A 24,526-nucleotide genomic window follows, 5' to 3' on the forward strand; every position below is an offset into this window, starting at 1 on the left:
CTGCTCAGCTACCCCCAGCACAGAAGCAATTTTGGAGCTGCTTTAAAGATTTGTTCCATAATAAATGAGGATTTGTTCCATAATAAATGAGGATTTGTTCCATAATAAATGAAAACATTCCCCTCCTTGAAGTAAAAGAAGTCACAGGTAATTCAGTTAAATGACCTCTCCTGTGCAAAAATTTCCATTTTCCTACCTACACTGGCAATCAAAAAAATTATGGGAGAACAAGAGGATTGTACTGAAATAAACTCTGATTAAAAGAAATTTGTTCTGAAATAAACTCTGATTAAAAGAAATTTGTTCTGAAATAAATTCTGATTAAATAAAATTTGTACTGAAATAAACTCTGATTAAAAGAAATTTGTTCTGAAATAAACTCTGATTAAATAAAATTTGTACTGAAATAAACTCTGATTCAAAGAAATTTGTTCTGAAATAAATTCTGATTCAAAGAAATTTGTTCTGAAATAAATTCTGATTCAAAGAAATTTGTTCTGAAATAAATTCTGATTAAACATAATTTGCTCTGAAATAAACTCTGATTAAAAGAAATTTATACTGAAATAAACACTGATTAAAATAATTAGTACTGAAATAAACACTGATTAAAATAATTTGTACTGAAATAAACACTGATTAAAAGAAATTTATTCTGAAATAAATCCTGATTAAAAGAAATTTGTACTGAAATAAACACTGATTAAAAGGTATCTGTACTCAAATAAACACTGATTAAACAAAATTTGTTCTGAAACAAATCCTGATTAAACAAAATTTGTACTGAAATAGATCCTGATTAAAATAAATTTATACTGAAATAAACACTGATTAAAAGAAATTTGGATTTGTGCTCACACTTAGATCAGATTTCCTAAAGGCCTGGGCTCTTCAGCACTTTGGAAAAATTCTCTTTAATGGAAACTTCCCAATTTCCATGTAAAAAATTCACTTTTGCTGCACCCTCATGCTCTCCTAAACACAAAAATCTCCAGAGCATGGTGGCTCCAGCAGCACTGGAAATAATGATTTCCTCTGATAAACTCTGTTTTAAGTGGAAGAATAAATATTAACCAGAAAAATCCCCATTTTTACCTCCCTTCACTGAATTTTGGCCCCATTCACCTTCCTGTTCTACAGGAGCAGCCCTGGCTTTAAGAACAGATTTCTGATGGTGCTTTAAGGGAAAACTGCAGCCAACAAACAACTCCCAGCAAAGTTCTTTCCTCATGTAAAATTCATCAAACCAGATTTCATCTTTTTCCTGAGCTCAGGGAGTGCCAGAAGAGTTTGAAAAATTATTTGGTTTTTAAATTATTTAATTATTACTGTGTATGACTGTATTGTAACAACTGACACTGAACTCTTGTCCACCCCTGTGCTTCAACAGCAAATATTCAAATTATGCCTTCACTTCCTAAAATTCAGCTGGGGAAGAAGGAAGATATTCAGTTTTCAGGTAATAACTGGGGAAAAACTGGAATTTGAGGGACTTTACCCATTATCAGGATGTAAAAAATGACACAAAGCCATTAGCAAGGAGCAAGCAGCAAATCCAAGTTGTATTGATCTTACAAAAAAGAACTCAAGATGACAATATATTTTAAATTAAATAGCATTTCTTACCTCATCTTTTCACAGTCACAAGTTTTGGTTTTTGGCTTTCGTTTGTTTTGCTGACTTTGGTCTGTAATGAAGAAAAGGATTTTAAACAAAATGATCATTACCTACAAAAAGCAAACAAACAAAAAAAAAAATGCACTTGGAACTCACAATTAGCTCCATAAATTGTAGATCTTCAAAACTGACAAGGTCAAAACTAACAGGACCAGAAAGTGTTAACACCACAAATTTTATTTTGGTTTTGTTCCAACTGTACACAGGATGAATAAAATCCTAAAGGGGAAAGTTTTCAAACAAATAGAAGAATCTTAAAATCCTGCAAAATAGAACCTGGCTCCACAAAATTGTGATTATTAAAGTGGACTCCAGGCTAAAGAAATCAGAATGTCCTATGAAAGCAGAGTTGATAATATCATACATGTATCACTAATTATGATATACTATTATTATTGTTATTAATGATGTTCTTATATAATTACGTTGCTATCATATTGTTATTAATGATGTTATTATATAATTAGACTGTTATTATATTGTAGTACTGTGTATTAGAATGCATACACTACATGTTAGGTAATGTATTATGAAATAATATTGTGCAATATTTTATATTAAAATTGTTTGGTTTGGTTTTTTTTGTTGTTGTTGTTTGTTTTTTGGGGTTTTTTTTGGTTATACTATTAGTGACCAATCAGAATTTTCCAAGGGAATAACAGATCCCTAAAGAAGTCCAACTTTCCCTGGAAAAAAATTAAGAGGATGAATGTTTTTCTTCAAAAACCCCAGAGTTAAAGTGAAGTTCAAGCCCTGTCAATCTGAAATGTAAATAAAAAGAGACAGATTGCATTTTTAGAGCCCTGGCTACAAAACAAATCGATGTGGAAATATTGGATGACAGAAACAAGGATGGATTTATCACTTTTAATTCTCAAATTTCACATCGGAGATTTCACACGAAGTTTATTGAAGCACTTTGAAACTCCAGAGACCCAACCCCGCTGTGGAACAGCAAGAGAAAATGTGGTTTATTGCTTAATTGTGATGCACAAACCCAGGAATTCCTGCCATTAACTGCAAAAATCACCTTTTTTATTGGACACAGCCACAGGAAAAAAACAACACAGCACCTGGACTGAAACTTTTGGGCACTGGGTTACTGTCACACTCAGCTACCAGAAAACCAACTTTGAGAACAGGAGGAGTTTGATATGAACGCCACAGGTGAGATTTTAGCAACCATCTGTGCTTCAAAAGGTGTTTGAAACACGAGATAGTGCAAGACTGGCCAAAAGGGCAGGGCTGAGCTCTCTGCTCTCCCCGCAGGCAGGGGAGGTGTCCCAGGAACCCTGCTCACCTAAACCCTGCTCACCTAAACCCTGCTCACCTAAACCCTGCTCACCTAAACCCTGCTCACCTAAACCCCTGCTCACCTAAACCCTGCTCACCTAAACCCCTGCTCACCTAAACCCCGCTCACCTAAACCCCGCTCACCTAAACCCCTGCTCACCTAAACCCCTGCTCACCTAAACCCCGCTCACCTAAACCCCGCTCACCTAAACCCCTGCTCACCTAAACCCCTGCTCACCTAAACCCCTGCTCACCTAAACCCTGCTCACCTAAACCCCTGCTCACCTAAACCCTGCTCACCTAAACCCCTGCTCACCTAAACCCCTGCTCACCTAAACCCTGCTCACCTAAACCCCTGCTCACCTAAACCCCGCTCACCTAAACCCCGCTCACCTAAACCCCTGCTCACCTAAACCCCTGCTCACCTAAACCCTGCTCACTTAAACCCTGCTCACTTAAACCCTGCTCACCTAAACCCCTGCTCACCTAAACCCTGCTCACCTAAACCCCTGCTCACCTAAACCCCTGCTCACCTAAACCCCTGCTCACCTAAACCCCTGCTCACCTAAACCCTGCTCACCTAAACCCCTGCTCACCTAAACCCTGCTCACCTAAACCCCTGCTCACCTAAACCCCTGCTCACCTAAACCCTGCTCACCTAAACCCCTGCTCACCTAAACCCCGCTCACCTAAACCCCTGCTCACCTAAACCCCTGCTCACCTAAACCCTGCTCACCTAAACCCCTGCTCACCTAAACCCCTGCTCACCTAAACCCCTGCTCACCTAAACCCCGCTCACCTAAACCCTGCTCACCTAAACCCCGCTCACCTAAACCCCTGCTCACCTAAACCCTGCTCACCTAAACCCTGCTCACCTAAACCCCTGCTCACCTAAACCCCTGCTCACCTAAACCCCTGCTCACCTAAACCCCTGCTCACCTAAACCCCGCTCACCTAAACCCCGCTCACCTAAATCCAGCTCCCAGCCCTGTGCCAGCAGCCTTTCCTCACCAAGAGCCCCTAAATGACCCGACACTTCAATGGGGCAGCACAAACCCCACGCAGTTATTCCATGGACCTCTCCTTCAGGGCATGGCTGCTGGAGCACACGGGAGCTCCAAAGCTGCCTACAAAATCACCACTAATTCCTCTCCTTTGAGATGTTGAAATGATGGAAAATAAGAATCCTTCTGGAAGGCTGGAAAGCCTCCCAGCACATCATCCTTTAACCACGCGAAGTCTGAGCTATTTCACCTTTTCTTCATTTTATTTGTTGCTTTCCCCTAAGGAATCAATCTAACTCGCAGCAAAATCTTCGTGAAAAGAAACCATCTCACCGTCAAAGGAAGAAATCAATCACCAATTAGTTTTGCACTGAATGATCCAATTTCAAAAGCCATTCAACAAAAATTACTGCAGAAACAATTCCCATAGAAACGACGACTCCCCTACAACACCCAACTTCAAATGCAGCTTCCATGTGAAATAAAAAAGCTTCTGAATAAAGGTAGCAAGCAAATCCAGCTGATTTACAGTTAAAATACTTAAAGAAATTTATTAATTCCAAAGAAAACATCACTTACTTACCCCACAAACACTTAAAAATATTAGAAGTTGCATCACTTTTCCTAACACTTTCCATTAGGAGTGACCAAAGATATTTAATAAAAATATACACGAGCTCAAAGAAACAATACATGAAGACCAAAAACAGGAAGTAGCAGGAAAAATAAATCAAAAAAACCAATAATTTCACAATAATATAATGTAGCATTAAGTTCTTTTCCATTAAACTCCTGCAAGTTCAGCGAACAAAGGCAAAGAAAAAAAAAAAAAAAGGAAAAAAGAAAAAGGCTCTTCCTCCCCACCCACAACAAACTGGGGCCAGCCATTCACTGGGAACCTCCTCCTCCCTTCAAATCAAATATTTTGCTCTACAAAACGAGGGGGAGGAGGAAGGGAGAACAGAAAGTGAAAATAAAGCAGTGGAAATAAAGCAGAAACACGGGACCAACACGAGTTTGTTGAAATGACAACGTCCAACTCGTTCCGTTCCGTGGTCTTTGGCCAAGATCCCTTACCCAGTTTTATCCCTTCCTCCTTCCTCAATCGCTCCAAAATTCTGCCACCCTGCCCCTTTTTCCAGCCCCTCTGGGCCTCCCCACCCTGCCAGGGAAGAATTTCTGATTGAACGCCCAATTTCATCCTCTGGCACTTCAGGTCTGACAGACAGAGAAGGAGAAGGGGAATTTTCAGTCCCCCTGAAGTTGGGGGAGAAGAGCTCAGAGCGCAGCTTGGAGTTCCAAGAACATCAGAGAGACACAGAGGATGCTGCAAACTGCGTGGGAGCAGATATTGAGGAATACAGAGGGGCTGGGACAAAATTACACAACAGCACACACCCAACGAGGAGCTCAAGGAAAGGAAACTTGAAATCTTCTGGGGTTCAGTGAATAGAAGCCCAAAAAACCCTTCCAGGGCCACGAAAGGACCTCCAGGAAGAGGTGGATGCATGGAACTGAATTCCAGGAAAAGTGGTGTCGAGGTCTCTGGGCACTGAGGATAAGGAATGGCTGCTTTTGAATCTTTCAGACTGGGTGGGAAAGTTTGGGTTTGGCTGATTTCAGCATCACCTCCCTCAGCTCCAGCCATTCCCTGCCTCCTGTCCCTCCAGCCCTTGCTCCAGGTCCTTTCTCCAGCTCTCCTGGAGTCCCTTTGGGCACTGCAAGGGGATTTAAGGTCTCCCCGGAGCCTTCTGTCCTCCAGGCTAAAAAATAATCATTATTAAACCATTGCCTGAAAAACAGTGCACTCGATTATTGAGGACTGTCAGAGAGATGGGGACAACCGAGTGGTGCCCAGAATCCCAATTCACTGTGAGCCACATGTGCTTACGTACCATGTTTAGGAAGGCTAGTGATTTCTTCCTGCATTAATTGGGTTAAACATCACACAGACAAACTTTACATTGTTACTTAATTCACTCTTCTTGCCCGTCAGCCAGACTTGATCCAATCTTCCTGTAATCTTCAAAGCTCTGTCTGCTCTTGCCAAGGCATCTTGGTTATCAAACTGCCAATGCCAATGAAAGCACAGTACTCTCTGTCTTAGCTTCCACTCAAGTATCAGTTGTAACCACTTCTATTGTGTAATAAATTGATTTAAATCCCTTTCTCTAATCATCATCTCCATCAAGCAAAATACAGGAATTATCTGACCTGTATCAATTGTTGGAGTGTGTAAAATAGAAGTCTGAGTCTCTCAAAGAAGGAGAAGAATGCAGGGAGTTTATGAAAGCCTTTAGAGAAATAAAAATACATCAGACCACACATACATGAAGTAGAAGTATAGGATTTAGTTTTAAGTGAGCAGGAATATTATTAAGTCATATAGATACGAAATAGAAGTGTAAGTCTTAGTTTCAGGTAAGCAAGAAAATACTTTAAGTGCCTCAAGAGAATAAAAAGAATCCAGTATAAAGTTCAAGCCTAGTTAAAGGTTCAGCAACTTAGCCACAGACAATGAAAACATAGTAAGAACATTGTTTACATCTTCTACCTGGAACACACAGAACCATTCACATGAATAAACAGAGCTGTATAAATTATGTGTAAGAACAAACAGCACCTTCGTATCTTAAAACTAAGATTTCAGTAGGTGAAGGAGGAATGTTTTAGGTTTGTGTTTGTAGCTCATTGGAGTGATGCCTCGGGGTTTAGCTTTTATATTTTTCAGATTCTGTGCTGCTCAGTGTGTAACTCTGAAACTTCATAGGAGGTGTTGGTGAGCTCTCTTCACAGGGTAGTGAGACAAAACAATCCCTTTGTAGCTGGAGGATCAAGGACACCCAAAAAGCAGAAACAGCAGCGAGGGAAAAGGGGCAAGCCAAGGGGCTGAGACTGCATAGCCTGGGGCTGTGCTTGGATAACTGACCCCAAGGTGGAGAGGAACCAAAACTCACAAAGTGTAAAAACTCGTGACCAGGATCCGTCTTGGATTTCATTTGGGTGCAGCCCCGACCACACTCTTGCACTGCCCAAGGTGTATCCTTCAATAAATACCTATTTATTGAATAAACTATATCTATTTTATCCCTTTTGCTCTGCCTAGTCTCTGTTCCAGCTCAGCCTTTCCAGGGAACAGATGTTTTATCAAAAAAAGCCTTGGAGTGAAAAATATCATCATCACTACCAGAGACATGGAAGAAGAACAAGAGAAGAACAAGAAGAAGAAGAACAAGAACAAGAAGAGAAGAAGAAGAACAAGAACAAGAAGAGAAGAAGAAGAACAAGAACAAGAAGAGAAGAAGAAGAACAAGAACAAGAAGAGAAGAAGAAGAACAAGAACAAGAAGAGAAGAACAAGAAGAGAAGAAGAAGAACAAGAACAAGAAGAGAAGAACAAGAAGAGAAGAAGAAGAACAAGAACAAGAAGAGAAGAACAAGAAGAGAAGAAGAAGAACAAGAACAAGAAGAGAAGAACAAGAAGAGAAGAAGAACAAGAAGAAGAGAAGAAGAACAAGAACAAGAAGAGAAGAAGAAGAACAAGAACAAGAAGAGAAGAAGAAGAACAAGAACAAGAAGAGAAGAAGAAGAACAAGAACAAGAAGAGAAGAAGAACAAGAACAAGAAGAGAAGAAGAAGAACAAGAAGAGAAGAAGAAGAACAAGAAGAGAAGAAGAACAAGAAGAGAAGAAGAACAAGAACAAGAAGAGAAGAAGAAGAAGAACAAGAACAAGAAGAGAAGAAGAACAAGAACAAGAAGAGAAGAAGAAGAAGAACAAGAACAAGAAGAGAAGAAGAAGAAGAACAAGAACAAGAAGAGAAGAAGAAGAAGAACAAGAACAAGAAGAGAAGAAGAAGAAGAAGAGAAGAAGAACAAGAAGAGAAGAAGAACAAGAAGAGAAGAAGAACAAGAAGAACAAGAAGAGAAGAAGAACAAGAAGAGAAGAAGAACAAGAAGAGAAGAAGAACAAGAAGAGAAGAAGAACAAGAAGAGAAGAAGAACAAGAAGAGAAGAAGAACAAGAAGAGAAGAAGAACAAGAAGAGAAGAAGAACAAGAAGAGAAGAAGAACAAGAAGAGAAGAAGAACAAGAAGAGAAGAACAAGAAGAGAAGAACAAGAAGAGAAGAACAAGAAGAAGAACAAGAAGAGAAGAAGAACAAGAAGAGAAGAAGAACAAGAAGAGAAGAAGAACAAGAAGAGAAGAAGAACAAGAAGAGAAGAAGAACAAGAAGAGAAGAAGAACAAGAAGAGAAGAAGAACAAGAAGAGAAGAAGAACAAGAAGAGAAGAAGAACAAGAAGAGAAGAAGAACAAGAAGAGAAGAAGAAGAGAAGAAGAAGAGAAGAACAAGAAGAAGAAGAGAAGAACAAGAAGAAGAAGAGAAGAACAAATACCAGGGAGCTGCTGCTGCCTGTGCCTGGACATGGACTTTAACACTTTGAACTCTTCAAGCTTTGCTTTATGCAATGAAGATAATATTGCATACATAATAAACATAAATATAGCATTCATGCAACAAACAACTTTTACAGCAACCAACAACTGCTTTTGTCTCTTTGAAGACCCGTGAAGAACTGGACAATCAGTATCTTGGCTTTGCCATCCTTAATCCTGAGGGACAAACTCACAGAAAGGATCAACTCTACCTCAGTAAACCCCTGGGCATAAAGCAGTGCCCAGCTCTGTCCCTGAGCCTGGATCCATCACACCCAGACTCCTCCTGGAGTTGATTTAGAAAAGCAGGGGTTCCCCACCCTGCCAGGGAACAATTCCTAATTCCCAACATCCCATCCGATCCTACTTTGAAGCCATTCCCTGTGTCCTGTCCCTCCATCCTTTGTCCCCAGTCCCTTCCCAGCTCTCCTGGAGCCCCTTCAGGCTCTGGGAAGGGCTCTGAGCTCTCCTCAAAACCTTTCCAGGTTGAACAATCCCAACACTCCCAGCCTGTCCTCAAATAAAATCTTCATCCTTCCCTCCATCGCCACTTGACATCTTTCCAACAAAAACATCTCGAGATTTCCTGTGCAACCTTCCCCACGCCTTCCCAAGAAATCCTTGAATCCTTCAAGGCGTTCACAAAGCTCCCAAGGTCAGGCTCACTTCTCCTACTGCTCATTTAAAAATAATATTTTATAATCCCCCTTCAGTGCTTTCCTAAAAGCCAATTTTCAAGTCTCTGTGCTTTGCCAACTCTTCAGGTATTTAAATATCGCAGGAACAGGCACCAAAGGCTTCAGACAGGTGAGAGAAGGTGAGGGAAAAACCCAGGAAAATTTAGGCAAGGATTTCCCTCTGAAGCTCAGAACTGCCTGAACTTCACTCTCAATGCAGAAAAGTAACTCTGGCACTGGGGGAGTTCTGGGGAAGGGAGAGTTCTCTCTTTAAAATTATTTTTTTTGTTAAAAAAACAGCCCCAAAACTAACATGAACAAGAAATCACACAACTTTCGAAGTCTGCAGCTAAAAATCCACCCTGCCAAATATTCTGTGGCCTCGTTACCCTTTACCTGCAGAATTATTTCCTGATGGAGCTTTTATTAACCACAAATTAATTGTCAATATTGAAATACAGATTCCTCTTTCAGATCCTGGCTCAGGAGGAGGGAAAGCATTTCCTATGGCTCAGATTTCACTCTTTAATTTCAGTTTCGATCCTGAATTTAGCCAAGGAGACTCAAATTACAAAAGCATTGAGGAATTAGAGACAGAAATACAGAAGTGCCTAAGAAAGAAGTAAAAGATGATTGCTTTTGTTGTGGAAATAACAGGAAATTCACTTCTGGTTATTAATTATGGCAGCAGAAGAGGAAGAAGTGGCTCAGACTTGATAAAAAGAAAAATTAAAAACTCACTTGGAGGCTGCTCCAGCGTGGAAACCCTGCCTTCTTTTCCCTGGGGCTCAGCCACCTGCTGGCAAAAATATCAGATTAAAAAACCCAAATCCACCTCCCTCACTGGATTTAAACAAAGCAGAAAAAAAAAAAAAAAAAAAAAAAAAAAAACAACCAAAAAAAAACCCAACCCCTCAGCAACAAAATAAATGAAAATGTGCTGTATTATGCTCTTAATCGAGAGGGAAAAAAAATAAATTCATTAATCAAAGAGCTTTTCTAACAGTTTTCTGCCCAGGTTTGTCCCCATTTCTATTATTTACAAATCTGACAAGCACCGATTTTGCACAGAAATATTCACCTTGAGGGAAGCCAAACACACAGACCTGCAGAGAGATTTTCAGGAGGAAACCAAAGGAAACCCCTGAGCACTCCTGGGCTTGTCCCCAGCTTGTTTTTTTTTTTTTTTGTGCCACCAACGTCCCAAAATTTCCATTTCCTGCCCTGCTGCCCTGGTTTCATTTTCCCAGGGCCACGTCACCGGCCAGGGCCCTCCCCCTGCTGGGAGAGCACAAACAGCTGGGCTGCAAATGCCTGGAAATTCACTTTATTTGGCAGCTTGTCCTGCATTCTGCAGCTCTTTCACACTGCAGCTCTGTGCCATTTTTTAATAGAATTATAAGATAGAAGAATTATATATGAATTACGCAGCTAAACAATAAAGGGGCTGTGTAAAAGTAGGGGAAAAAATCAATATGGGGGGAAAAATGAGAATGGGGGGAAAAATCAATATGGGGGGAAAAATGAGAATGGGGGGAAAAATGAGAATGGGGGGAAAAATGAGAATGGGGAGAAAAATGAGAATGGGAGAAAAAAAATGAGAATGGGAGAAAAAAAATGAGAATAGGAGAAAAAAATGAGAATAGGGAGAAAAAAATGAGAATAGGGAGAAAAAAATGAGAATAGGGAGAAAAAAATGAGAATAGGGAGAAAAAAATGAGAATAGGGAGAAAAAAATGAGAATAGGGAGAAAAAAATGAGAATAGGGAGAAAAAAATGAGAATAGGGAGAAAAAAATGAGAATAGGAGAAAAAAATGAGAATAGGAGAAAAAAATGAGAATAGGGAGAAAAAAATGAGAATAGGAGAAAAAAATGAGAATAGGAGAAAAAAAATGAGAATAGGAGAAAAAAAATGAGAATAGGGGAAAAAAATAAAAATGGAAAAAAAATCAATATGGGGGAAAAATCAGTATGGGGGAAAAATGAGAATAGGGGAAAGAAGTCATTATGGGGAAAAAATCAATATTGGGAAAAAAATGATAATAGGGGAAAAAATCAATATGGGGAAAAATCAATATAGGGGGAAAAAATGAGAATGGGGGAAAAAATCAATACAGGGGGAAAATCAATATAGGGAAAAACAAATCAATACAGGGAATAAAATCAATATGGGGAAAAATGAGAATAGGGGAAAGAAGTCATTATGGGGAAAAAAATGAGAATAGGGGAAAAAAATGAGAATAGGGGAAAAAAATGAGAATAGGGGAAAAAAATGAGAATAGGGGAAAAAAATGAGAATGGGGAAAAAAATCAATACGGGGGGAAAAAAATCAATATAGGGAAAAATAAATCAATACAGGGAATAAAATCAATATGGGGGAAAAAATCAGTATGGGGGAAAAATGAGAATGGGGGGAAAAATGAGAATGGGGGGAAAAATGAGAATGGGGGGAAAAATGAGAATGGGGGGAAAAAATGAGAATGGGGGGAAAAATGAGAATAGGAGAAAAAAATGAGAATAGGAGAAAAAAATGAGAATAGGAGAAAAAAATGAGAATAGGAGAAAAAAAATGAGAATAGGGGAAAAAAATAAAAATGGAAAAAAAATCAATATGGGGGAAAAATCAGTATGGGGGAAAAATGAGAATAGGGGAAAGAAGTCATTATGGGGAAAAAATCAATATTGGGAAAAAAATGATAATAGGGGAAAAAATCAATATGGGGAAAAATCAATATAGGGGGAAAAAATGAGAATGGGGGAAAAAATCAATACAGGGGGAAAATCAATATAGGGAAAAACAAATCAATACAGGGAATAAAATCAATATGGGGAAAAATGAGAATAGGGGAAAGAAGTCATTATGGGGAAAAAAATGAGAATAGGGGAAAAAAATGAGAATAGGGGAAAAAAATGAGAATAGGGGAAAAAAATGAGAATAGGGGAAAAAAATGAGAATAGGGGAAAAAAATGAGAATGGGGAAAAAAATCAATACGGGGGGAAAAAAATCAATATAGGGAAAAATAAATCAATACAGGGAATAAAATCAATATGGGGGAAAAAATCAGTATGGGGGAAAAATGAGAATAGGGGAAAGAAGTCATTATGGGGAAAAAATCAATATTGGGAAAAAAATGATAATAGGGGAAAAAAGTCAATATGGGGAAAAAAATGAGAATAGGGGAAAAAAATCAATATGGGGAAAAATCAATATAGGGGGAAAAATGAGAATGGGGGAAAAAATCAATACAGGGGGAAAATCAATATAGGGAAAAACAAATCAATACAGGGAATAAAATCAATATGGGGGAAAAATGAGAATAGGGGAAAGAAGTCATTATGGGGAAAAAAATGAGAATAGGGGAAAAAAAGTCAATATGGGGAAAAAAAGTCAATATGGGGGGAAAAATGAATATGGGGGGAAAAATGAATATGGGGGAAAAAATGAATATGGGGGAAAAAATGAATATGGGGGAAAAATGAATATGGGGGAAAAAATGAATATGGGGGAAAAAATGAATATGGGGGAAAAAATGAATATGGGGGAAAAAAATCAATATGGGGGAAAAAAATCAATATGGGGGAAAAAAATCAATATGGGGGAAAAAATCAATATGGGGGAAAAAATCAATATGGGGGAAAAAATCAATATGGGGGAAAAAATCAATATGGGGATAAAAATCAATATGGGGATAAAAATCAATATGGGGATAAAAATCAATATGGGGGAAAAAATCAATATGGGGGAAAAAATCAATATGGGGATAAAAATCAATATGGGGATAAAAATCAATATGGGGATAAAAATCAATATGGGGATAAAAATCAATATGGGGATAAAAATCAATATGGGGATAAAAATCAATATGGGGGAAAAATCAATATAGGGGAAAAATTGAATATGGGGGAAAAATGAGAATGGGGGGGAAAAATGAATATGGGGGAAAAAAATGAATATAGAGAAAAAGAAATCAATATAGGGGAAAAAATCAATACAGGGGAAAAATATGTAAATGCTGTATCATTATATAGAAATATATATAAATTATAGATATATTACATAAATATATATTGCAAGATATAATTTATAATTTATTATCTTGCAATAACAGCAGCAAATAAAAATGTCACGAGCATCTCTTAACTATGAACAGTAATCAATAAAGAGACCATATATAAAAATATGAAATAATTTGTAATAATTATTAATAAGCTATTCATTTAAAATTGAAGAAGATGAAAAATTACAAGTAAATAAAAAAAGTGGCCATCTCCTCCTCCAATCCCCCACCTCCCACCTCCTCAAAATCCCAATTTCTCTGGTGGGTTTGGGAGGAAATAGCCCAGGAAAATTCATCATTTTTCAGCACAACTGCTGGAAGAATTCCAGAATTGCAGGCACAGTATTCCAGCAGGAATTCCACAATTCCAGCTGTACCTTGGCATCCTGGTTTTGAGGCCCCTGGGGATGTTTGGGCTCAGCCTGGTTTCTCTTCTTCCCTTTTTCCACTCCTTTCTGCTCTTGGCAGATCCTAGAAGGAGATTTTGAAGCACTGCAGTGTCTGGTGTGGAAAAAGAGAGAATTCCTGTGCTTTCCTCCATATTTAACACGTATAGGACATGAAAAAAACACCAGATTAATACAAATTAATCCTTTGACAGGTGTAATCCCATAAATGTATTTAAAAGCCTTTTTTTTACAGCTTTAAACTGCACAGTCCAAACTTGGGCAAAGATACAGCGCCAGCAAAAAATTTAAAAAAAAAATTCAATATTTTCTACAGAAGGGACTGGAATTGAATGAGTGAATTTATAGATTGATAAATTTTAAATTATTAATTAAAAATTATCAAATTTGCCATTAATAATGGCAACTGATTGTGAAAAATACCCTGGCCCTGCTGCCCACGCTGCTTAGGATACTCAAGATAAGTTGATTTACTTCTTTAAAATTCTCAGTACTCCTGATCAATTTATTATTTCCATTTTTATTTATTGCTAGACAACACAATTTATGCAATATCCACATTATGTTTAACTCAAACATTGTACTAAACACTACTAACTAAAAAAAAAAAAAAAAAAAAAAAAAAAAATCAATTAAACCCAAAGTCAATTTGCCAAATCCTTACTTCTTCTCCAGCAGAGCCTTCCCTGCCTCCTCTTTATGTTTAGCACCTACAAAACAAAACAAAACAACAACAAAAAAAAAGGAATTAAAAATAAAAAACGAGCTGCTTTCAAAGCAAAGCTCCCAATTTTAATCAGCACAATTACCATGGGTTTCCTGCAGGGTCTTTTTGAATTTTTCACTCTGCTGGACGAGTTCCTTGAGCCCCTCTGGCTTTTTCTGGCACAGCTCCTGGGCTCTCTTGTTGGCCTCCAGGGCCAGCTCAGTCATGCCCAGCAGGGCCAGGGCTCTGCAGTAGTGGTAGTGACCCTAGGAACACAAAAATTGGGATTTTTCCAAGGTTTTAACCACACCCAGGAGAGAAGGATTTATACCCAAACCTGCTGTAGAGGCAGCAAAACAAACCAACAAACAAACCAACAAACAAACCAACAAACAAACCAACAAACAAACCAACAAACAAACCAACAAACAAACCAAGCAACCAATCTGATTTTTTTGGTAATGCAGAAAGCAAGCTGCTCTCAGCTGATGAATAATCAGATTTTAACTGCTCAGCACTGTGAAACAGGGATGAAGCACTGGGAAGAGCTTTAGGGGAAAAAAAACCAACAAACAAACAGATTTGGGGTTGTTTTTTTTTTTTGCTTTCTCTGCTGTGGAAAAGAGAAAATTTGCCTTTTTCCCTAATCTCAGCTACTTTGCAACATTCCTTATTTACTCTCCTGCAGGCCAGGAATATTGGGGAATACCTGTTGGCAATTAATCAGGATTTTTGTATATATTCTACACACTTTTTTTTTTTTTAAAGCATTCTGCTAACTCGCAGCATAATAAACATCTTCTTCTGTCTTTACACACATCAAGCACCTCATACCAACCCCAAAATAACATTTTAAATCTAAAAAAAACAAGCAAAATGCACTTGGCAGAATTCTCAGTCCCCACAGCTCTGTGTTCACTCATTAAAAATCAGCTCTGGGTTCTCCTCTTGCTCTAAAATGCAATAAAAAGGTGATTTTGGAATGTTTAAGAAACCAACCTTTGGCCAGTCAGGCTTGAGAATTATGGCTCTTTTTCCATCAATTACAGCTCTCCTGAGAGAAGGGATGGGAAAGAAAAACAATTTATTGTTTATACGTTAATAAAAAAATAATCCAGGCTGCCATAAAAAAAAAGCATATATGTAAAAAAATTAGAATATAAAAATTGGATAAAACAGCAGCTCACAGAAATATGGAATGGTTTGGGTGGGAAAGGACCTTAAATCTCATCCAGTTCCACCCCAAAATGGACAGGGACACCTCCCACTGTCCCAGGCTGCTCCAAACTCTGTCCAACCTGGCCTGGGACACTTCTAGAGATGGGAAATCCATGATCAGAACTCATCAGAAATAATTGGATGTTTCAGCTTTTTAAAAAAAAAAAAAACAACAACAAAAAAAACCCAAAAAAACAAATTAAGTATCTGCAATTTTCTTAGGAATATCCCTTATTTATTTCTAACACAGCTCAACCCAGCCCTGCAGGGGTTACTCACTCGTAGTGCTTGATGAGAATGAAACACAGAGCTCTGTTCCCATACAGCAGGTGGTTTGTAGGGCTTGAAAAAAAAAACAAAAATAAGATTATGGAGTGGTAAGAATGGCTATTCCTATTGGAAACCCTAAGGAGAAGGAGAAAAAAAAAAAAAAGAAATTTTGATGCCTGCAGTAACTCCACAGAGAAAACCCCACGGATTTACAAATTAGCACTGGGAATGTTCATTTGTAACATCTGGGCTCATTAATGCAACTTCCAATTAATTCAGATTATTCTCAGGATACTCTTAAAAACCAGCTCAGCTCTGCAGTTCCTGGAAATCACATGAGCTCTGCTCTTGAGCAGGATTTCCTGGTTTTCCACCCAATTCTGCTCTTCCCTTTCCCTGGCCTTGATACAAGGCACTCGGTTTGGCAAGAAGGTTGAAATCCTCTTGAAATTCCAGACCAAAACCACGGGGATTAAATTGGATTTATTCACAGAATATTCCAAATTAATTGATTGAATTGAACTGCACATGATGAGACCTTGGTATGGATAAAAGGGAGGGTAAATAAATCAAAAAATCCTGATCCTTTTCAGGGCATAATTGTAAAGGCACAAACTTCAAAATGAAAAATCCAACTCTTCGTACAACGGGCTTTTGTGGAAAGTGGGATTTTATCAATTTTCCTGTATTTTACAGACACCAGGATGAGTAAAATCAGCATTTTCATGAGCACAACATCAATGCTGAACACACCAACCGTGCTGATATTCCAAGGGAAGGGGGAAAAAATGCTCTAAAAATTCCCATTTCACCCCTTTCTGCCTTCTACAGAGCCCAGGGAAGTCTCCAGAGCCTTTCAGGAAACGCCTTTAGGGAAGAAATTAAACATGGATTTCAAAAGGAAATAAAGCCTGAGAGCTGCCAAGAGCAGGCAGTGAAATATTTGTTCTTCTTCATTCCCTTTGCATCACAGGAGTAAGTAAAAATAATGATAAATATTGGCAATATCCACTGGAGTATTTCGAGGGCAAACACCCAAAGTGGCTGTTCTTACTCGTCCACACCAAAGAATTCATTTTCCTGCAGGTTTGCTCCTCTTCCTCTTGGTCATTTGAAACCCTAACAGGACTTTTGGAGAAGTGAAAGTACAAAAAAACCCAGCAGTAATGGGGGAAAAAAAAACAGGATAAAAAGCATACACGGGATTAAAAAACACACACGGGATTAAAAAAAGATTGGTTTAAAATAGTGGATTTAGAAAAACAGGATTAGAAAACACTGGATTAAAAAACCACTAGATTAAAAAACCTACACAGGATTTAAAAAACCCCACAGGATTAAAAAAACAATGGATTAAAAAAACCCCATAGGATTAAAAACCACTGGATTAAAAAGACACTGTATTACAACCATAGGATTAAAACCACTGGATTAAAAACTCCTGGACTAAAAAAAACCACTGGATTAAAGAACCACTGGATTAAAACTCCCTGGATTAAAGAAAACATTGGATTAAAAACAACCACTGGATTAAAAAAACATAGGATTAAAAAAACACTGGATTCAAAATCCCCAGATAAAAAAATCCTGGATCAAAAACCCCTGGATCAAAAACCCCGGATCAAAAACCCCGGATCAAAAAACACTGGATCACAAACCCTTGATAAAAAACCCCGGATTACAAACCCTGGATCAAAAAACCCTGGATCACAAACCCTGGATTAAAAAACCCTGGATCACAAAACCCGGATTAAAAAACCCTGGATCACAAACCCCGGATTAAAAAACCCTGGATTAAAAAACCCTGGGTTAAAAAACCCTGGATCACAAACCCCGGATTAAAAAAACCCTGGATCACAAACCCCGGATTAAAAAAACACTGGATCACAAACCCTGGATTAAAAAACCCTGGATTAAAAAACCCGGGATAAAAAACCCCGGGATCACAAACCCCGGGATCACAAACCCCTGGATCAAAAACCCCTGGATATAGGGATTTTTTTTAATTAGGTCCCATTTGGCCTCTATTGAGAGCGGCTGATGCAGGAGTGGACAAAATGAGGATAAATGTGAATCAAGTGGGATCAGCTCTCACCAGTACTCGATGGCTTTGGTGTACGACACGATGGCACAGCCCAGGGCTCCTTGGGAGAATTTAACATTTCCTCTCTGCTTCAAGGACTCACTTTTCTGTGGGACCAAGAAGAACCAATTTAACCACCAAACTCCCTTAATTCAGCAGCGTAAAGGTCATTAATTCACGCAGCAAAGGGAATTATCACAACGAAACCCTTGAGCTCCCCAAACATTTCTCTGGAATAATTTGGGTATTTTCACAATCCCCGACGACGAGAATCGAACAACCCCAGCTCATCACACCCAAACACATCCCGAGTGCTTCTCTCACCTTCCTGGAGCTCTCCGAGGTCATAGCTTGCAATTCTGCCACCAAATCACAATCCTGCAGAGCCACTTTGGTGATGCAACGTTTCCCTGGGGACGGCAAGTGAGGAGAAGGCAGAGGGTGAGCAGTTCCTCTGCCACTACAGCCTGCTCTGCCGCCAGCCAAACTCACACAGAACCCAGAAACTGCAAAATCTGCCCGCAGCAGCCTGGAAAATGCAGTGTCTCACCACAGAGGCCCAGAATGAACACAAGAACGTCAATTATTGCATCGTTTCCAAGGGCACAGTGATTTTTTTCTCTTCATTTTTCCCCCCTCCTATTTTTCCACCTTTTTCCTCCCCACATATTTTTTCCCCTCCTATTTTTCCACCTTTTTCCCCCCCAAATATTTTTTCCCCTCATATTTTTCCCCCTTTTTTCCCCAAATATTTTTTCCCCTCATATTTTTCCCCCTTTTTTCCCCACAGATTTTTTTCCCCCTCATATTTTCCCCCTTTTTTCCCCACAGATTTTTCCCCCTCATATTTTTCCACTTTTTTTCCCCCCACATATTTTTTCCCCCTCTTGTATTTTTCCCCTCATATTTCCCCCCTTTTTTCCCCCCACATATTTCTTCCCCTCTTGTATTTTCCCCCCCTCATATTTTCCCCCTTTTTCCCCCACATATTTTTTCCCCTCTTGTATTTTTCCCCCCCTCATATTTTCCCCCTTTTTCCCCCACATATTTTTTCCCCTCTTGTATTTTTTCCCTTATTTCCCCTCTTTTTCCCCCACTTCTTTTTCCCCTCTTGTATTTTTTCTCTCATTTTTCCCCTTTTCCCCCACATATTTCTTCCCCTCTTGAATTTTTCCTCCTATTTTTCCCCCTTTTTCCCACCCACATTTTTCCCCTCTTGCATTTTCCCCCTCATATTTTTCCCCCTTTTTCCCCCCTCTTGTATTTTTTCCCTCATATTTTCCCCCTTTTTCCCCCCACACATTTTTCCCCTCTTGTATTTTTTCCCTCATATTTTTCCCCCTTTTTCCCCCTCTTGTATTTTTTCCCTCATATTTTCCCCCTTTTTCCCCCCACACATTTTTTCCCCTCTTCTATTTTTCCCTCATATTTTTCCCCCCACACATTTTTCCCCTCTTATATTTTCTCCCTCATATTTTTCCCCCTTTTGTATTTTTTCCCTCATATTTTTCCACCTTTTTCCACCCACACATTTTTCCCCTCCTGTATTTTTCCCTCATTTTTCCCCTCATATTTTTCCCCCACATATTTTTCCCCTCCTGTATTTTTCCCCTCATTTTCCCTTTTTATTTCCCTCTTTTCCACTTTTCCCCCCTCTTTTTTTTTCTCCCTCATTGTTTCCCCCCTTTTTCCCTTTCTTTTTTCCCCCTTTTCCCCCCTCATTGCTTTTCCCCTCATTTTGCCCCAATTTTTTTACCCCCCTTTTTCCCCCCATCTCCTTTTTCCCCCCTCCTCTCCTCTTTTTCCCCCTTTCTCCTCTTCTTTTTCCCCCTTTTTTCTCTCCTCTTTTTCCCCTCCTTTTTTCCCCTTTTTTTCTCCTCTTTTTTCCCTTCTTTTTCCCTCCTCTTTTTCCCCTTTTTTCCCTTTTTTCTCCTCTTTTCTCCCCCTTTTTTCTCCTCTTTCCCCCCCTTTTTTCCCTTCTTTTTCCCTCCTCTTTTTCCCCTTTTTTCCCTTTTTTCTCCTCTTTTCTCCCCCTTTTTTCTCCTCTTTTCCCCCCCTTTTTTCCCTTCTTTTTCCCTCCTCTTTTTCCCCTTTTTTCCCTTTTCTCTCCTCTTTTCTCCCCCTTTTTTCTCCTCTTTTCCCCCCCTTTTTTCCCTTCTTTTTCCCTTCTCTTTTTCCCCTTTTTTCCCCTTTTTTCTCCTCTTTTCTCCCCCTTTTTTCTCCTCTTTTCCCCCCCTTTTTTCCCTTCTTTTTCCCTTTTTTCTCCTCTTTTCTCCCCCCCTTTTTTCTCCTCTTTTCTCCCCCCCTTTTTTCTCTTCTTTTTCCCTTTTTTCTCCTCTTTTCTCTCCCCCTTTTTTTCTCCTCTTTCCCCCCCTTTTTTCCCTTCTTTTTCCCTTTTTTCCTCCTCTTTTTTTCCCCCTGTTTTTTATCCTCTTTTTTTCCCCCCTTTTTTTATCCTCTTTTTTTTTTCCCCCCTTTTTTTTCTCCTCTTCCCGCCCCCCCCCCCCCTTTTTTTTTTCCCTATCCTGGCATCTCCCTCATTTTTTTCCCCATACTCACACTCAACAAAAAGCAAAGGAAGTTTGACCCGGCCACAGTCCCCAAGCTGCTCCAGGTCCTGCATGATGCTGGAATCCCCAACACACCTGACCCAATCCAGGGCCTCTGCAAGGTGGAAGAATCCCTGTTCCCATTGGGAAAAAAAAAATAAAATCAAGAAAAAGTCATTAATATACAAAGCAAAGTGCTGGAGCCCTCACCCTCTGCTTTTGTTCAGGGTTGAGCTGATTTTTAAACAGACAACAGCAAATAAATGCAAATATCTGGAGATCTCCAGCACAGCAGAGGCACAAAAATCAGACCAGGAAGAATTCAAATATTAGAATTTGATTTGGAAGCTTCTGAAATGATTGAAAAAATGAAATAAAACTCCCTCATATTTGACTTAGAAATTTCCTTATGATGGTTGAAATCATTAAAAAAATTATAAACCCCTAAAATGTCATTTAGAAATTTCCTCCTGATGGCTGAAATCATTAAAAAAAATTGTAAACCCCTAAAATGTCATTTAGAAATTTCCTTCTGATGGCTGAAATCATTAAAAAAAATTGTAAACCCCTAAAATGTCATTTAGAAATTTCCTCCTGATGGCTGAAATCATTAAAAAAAATTGTAAACCCCTAAAATGTCATTTAGAAATTTCCTCCTGATGGCTGAAATCATTAAAAAAAATTGTAAACCCCTAAAATGTCATTTAGAAATTTCCTCCTGATGGCTGAAATCATTAAAAAAAATTGTAAACCCCTAAAATGTCATTTAGAAATTTCCTCCTGATGGCTGAAATCATTAAAAAAAATTGTAAACCCCTAAAATGTCATTTAGAAATTTCCTCCTGATGGCTGAAATCATTAAAAAATTTATAACCCCCTAAAATGTCATTTAGAAATTTCCTTCTGATGGTTGAAATCATTAAAGAATTTATAAACCCCTAAAATGTCATTTAGAAATTTCCTTCCGATGACTGAAATCGTTAAAAAAAATAATACAAACCCCTCTCAAATTTAATTTAGAAACTTCTTTTTATGGCTTGTCAAAAAAAAAAAATTAAAAACAAAATAAAATCACACGACCAAGACAAATATCCCCAAAAAAACAGCAACTGGGGAATCCACAGCCGTGTTTATTCTGGTTTTCTTGTTGCTCCTACAAGCTGCAATGTTGGTTTTTAAATTTATTGCTTTGATTTTAGCTTTGGCATTTAACACACAGCAGCCCCCAGAATTTTTTCCAATTGGGAAATTGGAAAATTGGGATTAAGCCCAGGGAAATTCAGGATCTTCCAAGTGTAATAGCTGGAAAATGCAATGAATTGAGTTGTACCAGAAAGTGAAGGAAAAGATGGATCAGATTTCCCAAACTCTGCCTGAGCCAGGCCCAGGCTTTGAGACTGAGAAATTCCAGGGACTCTTCAAAACAAATCCAGAAACTCACATTTTCTATTCCACTGCCAATCCTCAGGATGCCACTGATAAAATATGGGATGTTCTGGAAAGAGAAATTAAAAAAAAAAATTTAAAAATCAGTTATTGAGATGTGATATTTGATAATTTGGTTTTCTGCCTGCTCAGGTTCAACTCAATAAAATCCCCTGTTTTTGTTTGAATTCCAGATTTTTGTAGAAAAATAAATGTTGGCATGGGAAGAGAGAATTCCTGGATGCTGTGAGGTCTGCTTAGGAAATTCAGCCCCTTGGAGCACTCGTGCAGCTCTCTAAAACCCAAAGGACCAGCTGAGACCATCCCAAAAATCAATCCCAAAATCCAACCAATCCCAAAAATCCAACCAATCCCAAAAATCCAACCAATCCCAAAAATCAATCCCAAAATCCAACCATCCCAAAAATCAATCCCAAAAATCCAACCATCCCAAAAATCAATCCCAAAATCCAACCATCCCAAAAATCAATCCCAAAAATCCAACCATCCCAAAAATCCAACCATCCCAAAAATCCAACCATCCCAAAAATCCAACCATCCCAAAAATCAATCCCAAAATCCAACCATCCCAAAAATCAATCCCAAAATCCAACCATCCCAAAAATCAATCCCAAAATCCAACCATCCCAAAAATCCAACCATCCCAAAAACCCAAACCATCCCAAAAACCCAAACCATCCCAAAAACCCAAACCATCCCAAAAACCCAACCATCCCAAAAACCCAACCATCCCAAAAACCCAACCATCCCAAAAACCCAACCATCCCAAAACCTGCTCCTCCAAATCCATTTTATTCCTGGATGCACAACCCAAAAAAAAAAAAAGAAAAAAAAAAAGAAACAACCTCAAGAAGAAATGTGTCACACCTAAATTTATAAAATTAAATGTGTAGTTTGGGGATGAGCAGGGAATTTCAAGAAATGAAATAAGAAACGTTTCAGACTTAAATTTAAAAAAATAAAAACCCACAACAAATCCTTGGAGCTGCTGGGAATATTCCTCACCCTCTGCACTGCTCTAAGGCAGCAGAAAATCTGAAGCAACATTTGTTGAATGAAGGGGGGGGGGGGCGAAAAAAAATTTTAACTTAAGTCATTCATCCACCAACTTTATTGTGAGTGCAAAAAATTCCTAAATTATCCCAAGTGGAATAAAGCCCAGGCCAGTGTTTCTTCCTGGAAAGCTGCAGCTCAATTATTAAATAATGTCTTCACACAGGGAAATGTCTCATTTAGGATGTAACCCCAAGATTCCCAAGGGAGAGATTTAATGAACACACACTGGAAAATTCAGAGAAATTTAAAAGGCAGGACTTACAACAACTTTTTTAAGTAAATCAGCAAGGTTTTCCAAAACATTGCACTCGCAGACTGTCTTGATGTTCCAGCCCAGGAACAGCAAACTGTGGGAAAAGAGAAAAAATTACAACTCAGACAAATCCCAAGGGGTTGCAGGACCTTAATCAGGAATATTTAGAGGGATTGGATCTAGGGAAGGGAATGTTGGGAATTTAAAGAGAAGTTTCAAACTTCACCTCAAGCCCTGCAGAGGAGGGAGGGGAACAACACAAGAATTGAAAACAAAGAGCAGCAGAAATGTCAGCAGAGAGAAAAGGGATGAAATGTTCCCAAAGAAATGAATCCAAAACTTCCCACATTCCCAAAGAAAGGATCCACAACTTCCCACATTCCCAAAGAAATGAATCCACAACTTCCCACATTCCCAAAGAAATGAATCCACAACTTCCCACATTCCCAAAGAAATGAATCCACAACTTCCCACATTCCCAAAGAAATGAATCCAAAACTTCCCACATTCCCAAAGAAATGAATCCAAAACTTCCCACATTCCCAAAGAAATGAATCCAAAACTTCCCACATTCCCAAAGGAATGAATCCAAAACTTCTCACATTCCCAAAGAAATGAATCTAAAACTTCCCACATTCCCAAAGAAATGAATCCAAAACTTCCCCCATTCCCAAAGAAATGAATCCACAACTTCCCCCATTCCCAAACAAAGGCTCCAAAACTTCCCACATTCCCAAACAAAGGCTCCAAAATTTCCCAGATTCCCAAAGAAATGAATCCAAAATTTCCCACATTCCCAAAGAAATTAATCCAAAACTTCTCACATTCCCAAAGAAATGAATCTAAAACTTCCCACATTCCCAAAGAAATGAATCCAAAACTTCCCACATTCCCAAAGAAATGAATCCAAAACTTCCCACATTCCCAAACAAAGGCTCCAAAATTTCCCACATTCCCAAACAAAGGCTCCAAAATTTCCCACATTCCCAATGAAATGAATCCAAAACTTCTCACATTCCCAAAGAAATGAATCTAAAATTTCCCACATTCCCAAAGAAATGAATCCAAAACTTCCCACATTCCCAAACAAAGGCTCCAAAACTTCCCACATTCCCAAACAAAGGCTCCAAAATTTCCCACATTCCCAAACAAAGGCTCTAAAATTTCCCACATTCCCAAAGAAATGAATCCAAAACTTCCCACATTCCCAAAGAAATGAATCCAAATCTTCCCACATTCCCAAACAAAGGCTCCAAAACTTCCCACATTCCCAAAGAAATGAATCCAAAACTTCCCACATTCCCAAACAAAGGCTCCAAAATTTCCCACATTCCCAAACAAAGGCTCCAAAATTTCCCACATTCCCAAACAAAGGCTCCAAAATTTCCCACAT

The 24,526-nt window shown here is 38.7% G+C and overlaps 1 protein-coding gene across 1 annotated transcript in view; it reads right to left on the minus strand.

Moving 5' to 3' along the window:
• TTC3 (tetratricopeptide repeat domain 3) overlaps positions 1-24,526 on the minus strand; it is a 69,588-nt gene that overhangs the window by 35,443 nt on the left and 9,619 nt on the right. The window contains 12 exon segments of the mRNA XM_062488191.1: positions 1,627-1,687; positions 9,826-9,880; positions 13,523-13,646; positions 14,217-14,262; positions 14,362-14,524; positions 15,258-15,312; positions 15,756-15,818; positions 17,842-17,936; positions 18,154-18,239; positions 20,389-20,512; positions 21,820-21,873; positions 23,143-23,227. Of these exon segments, the coding sequence (XP_062344175.1) occupies positions 1,627-1,687; positions 9,826-9,880; positions 13,523-13,646; positions 14,217-14,262; positions 14,362-14,524; positions 15,258-15,312; positions 15,756-15,818; positions 17,842-17,936; positions 18,154-18,239; positions 20,389-20,512; positions 21,820-21,873; positions 23,143-23,227 (1,011 nt within the window).

The sequence above is a fragment of the Cinclus cinclus genome, chromosome 2, assembly GCF_963662255.1.
Source record: "Cinclus cinclus chromosome 2, bCinCin1.1, whole genome shotgun sequence".
Classification (NCBI taxonomy): domain Eukaryota; kingdom Metazoa; phylum Chordata; class Aves; order Passeriformes; family Cinclidae; genus Cinclus; species Cinclus cinclus.